The 2,173-nt window shown below is 40.3% G+C and overlaps 1 protein-coding gene across 1 annotated transcript in view; it reads left to right on the forward strand.

Annotated features, from left to right (window-relative positions):
• The first annotated feature begins 101 nt into the window (after positions 1-101).
• Positions 102-2,173, forward strand: part of LOC101850159 — a 12,078-nt gene continuing 10,006 nt past the window's right edge. The window contains exons 1-2 of the mRNA XM_013081040.2: positions 102-174; positions 784-972. Coding sequence (XP_012936494.2) covers positions 112-174; positions 784-972 — 252 coding nt within the window. The 5' untranslated portion in view covers positions 102-111. The remainder of the gene's footprint in view (positions 175-783; positions 973-2,173) is intronic.

Genomic DNA, 2,173 nt, shown 5'->3' on the forward strand with positions numbered 1-2,173 from the left:
ATCTATCTATCTATCTATCTATCTATCTATCTATCTATCTATCTATCTGTCTATCTATCTATCTATCTATCTATCTATCTATCTATCTATCTACAGGACATCCTCGAGTATATGTTCAGCAACATGCAGACCAGACTGGGGTATCGTGTACTGGACAATGCGCTCTGTGCAAAGGTCAGTCTCTGGGCTCTGTGTGTGTAATGATCATCATCATCCGGTGCCTTGCCGACTGGCGTGGGCGATCATGGACCTCCACATTACTCCTTGCGTTGAAGCAATGGTGTCTGTTGTTCATGCTGCTCCTAGTCATGTTGTGTAATGATGCACATTGTATTCCATCCTAGATTCTGAACTGTTGAACTTAATTGACCTTTTCACCTTTGCTTATAAGATTACAGATAGGATTAAGCCACTTTCATTCATAATGAACATATATTGGGAAATCGAGAAAAATCATAAAATGGAACTTGGCGTGTGTGGGTTTTTTTGGTTTTTTGTTCTAATTGTTGAGGTTCTTGGGGGGTTGTTGTTGTTGCTGTTGTTGTTGTTGTGCTTCTTCTTTTTCTTCTTATTGTTGTTGTTGTTATTGTTTTTGTTGTTGTTGTTGTTAATGATGACGATGATGAAGATGATGATGATGATGATGATGATGATGATGATGATGATGATGATGGTGATGGTGATGATGATGATGTTGTTATTGTAATGGGACATATCGAACAAAAAGAATAAATAAACAAAAAGTCGAACAGAAAAGTGACAAATACATTCCCACCTCACCAGGAGTATGACTGGCAGTTCGAATCCTTCCTCAACCGGCCGGAAGTACAGAAAGCTGTGCACGTGAGGCCAGGCAAGTACGCCATGTTCGCGCCAAAAATGCTCCGGAAAATGGCGGCGGACTTCCTGTCTGGTGTGGGGGACGAGCTCTCTGTTCTCCTCGATCACTACAAGGTACTGCATCAACTATATGTGAGGCATCGTGGTTAAATCAGGCGCTCGTCAAAATAATGACATTTTTCTTCCCGTTGGGCAATTTTTATCTTTTTTTTGTGGTTCAACACATTTAACAGCCATTAAAAACACAGTGCTGAGTGGATTTTACTGAAAAATGTCGATCAAAGGCAGAAAAAATGTAAATTTAGTTTCCAAGGACTCTCAAGATTTTGAGGTCACCAAGCTTTCGCGGCCATTTTCTCTCTGATTTTACTTTTTAAAATAAGTGACCTGACCTCCTTCAATCTGAAATATCTCGACTTCTATTGAAGGTAGATTTTTTAATCAAAAGCAAGACAAATAAACACGCTTTAAGATGATACCAATAACTCCTTGTGCCCAAAAATAGACGAGCACCTGATTCCACCGCACTGTGACACATATCTTACTTACCTTACAAGGCTCTCTGTTCTTCTCAATCACTACAAAGAACTTCATAAAATATATCTTACTTATCTTACTACGAGGTAATGTTTGATAAAGCCCACGTGGGACGCTCACTGTTAAAAAAATCAGGAAAAGTCAAATGCAGTTTTTGGGACACCTGAATAGATATAAAGGTCTTGAACATCCAGCTCTCAGGGGCAAAATTGAAGACAAACGAGACAGGGGTAGGCCCAGAGAAACCAACTTAGAGAACCTAAACAAATGGGTAACGGGGAAAGATCAGGGAAACGTATCTTTTTTAAGAGCATCCGAGCGAAGGAATGAATGAAGAACCATGATCGCCGATGTGTGTCGCAGATCTGGCAGTGGATGAATGACCATACTACGCTCTCTGTTCCTCTCAATCACTACAAGGTACTTCATCAAATTATATCTTACTTACTTCACTGTGCTCATATGCCAGTTTGTCATAGTGAGTGTCGTAAAACCTTTATTAAACAAACCCACTTTACTTTGTTTTATCCTACCTCCTGTAGTGTTAGATGTCGAGGGGAGGTGCAATTTTCGGTCAAAGGCTATAATGGTGGCTTCTTCTGTTATGTTATTCTTTTGGAGGACCTTTTTAACGCCATCCAGCCAAGTTATGCGTGGTGTGCTCTTGCCCGTGTATCCCGACTGTTTTTGAATTACAAATATGAATAAATCTGTGAAATTCAAATGTTTGTTCAGCCAAGATTTCCTAGGTCAGGCCACCTGTTCCTTATGGGAGCACATGAGAAAGGAGGTGGGG

Source organism: Aplysia californica, unplaced genomic scaffold, assembly GCF_000002075.1.
Source record: "Aplysia californica isolate F4 #8 unplaced genomic scaffold, AplCal3.0 scaffold00112, whole genome shotgun sequence".
In the NCBI taxonomy this organism is placed as follows: Eukaryota; Metazoa; Mollusca; class Gastropoda; order Aplysiida; family Aplysiidae; genus Aplysia; species Aplysia californica.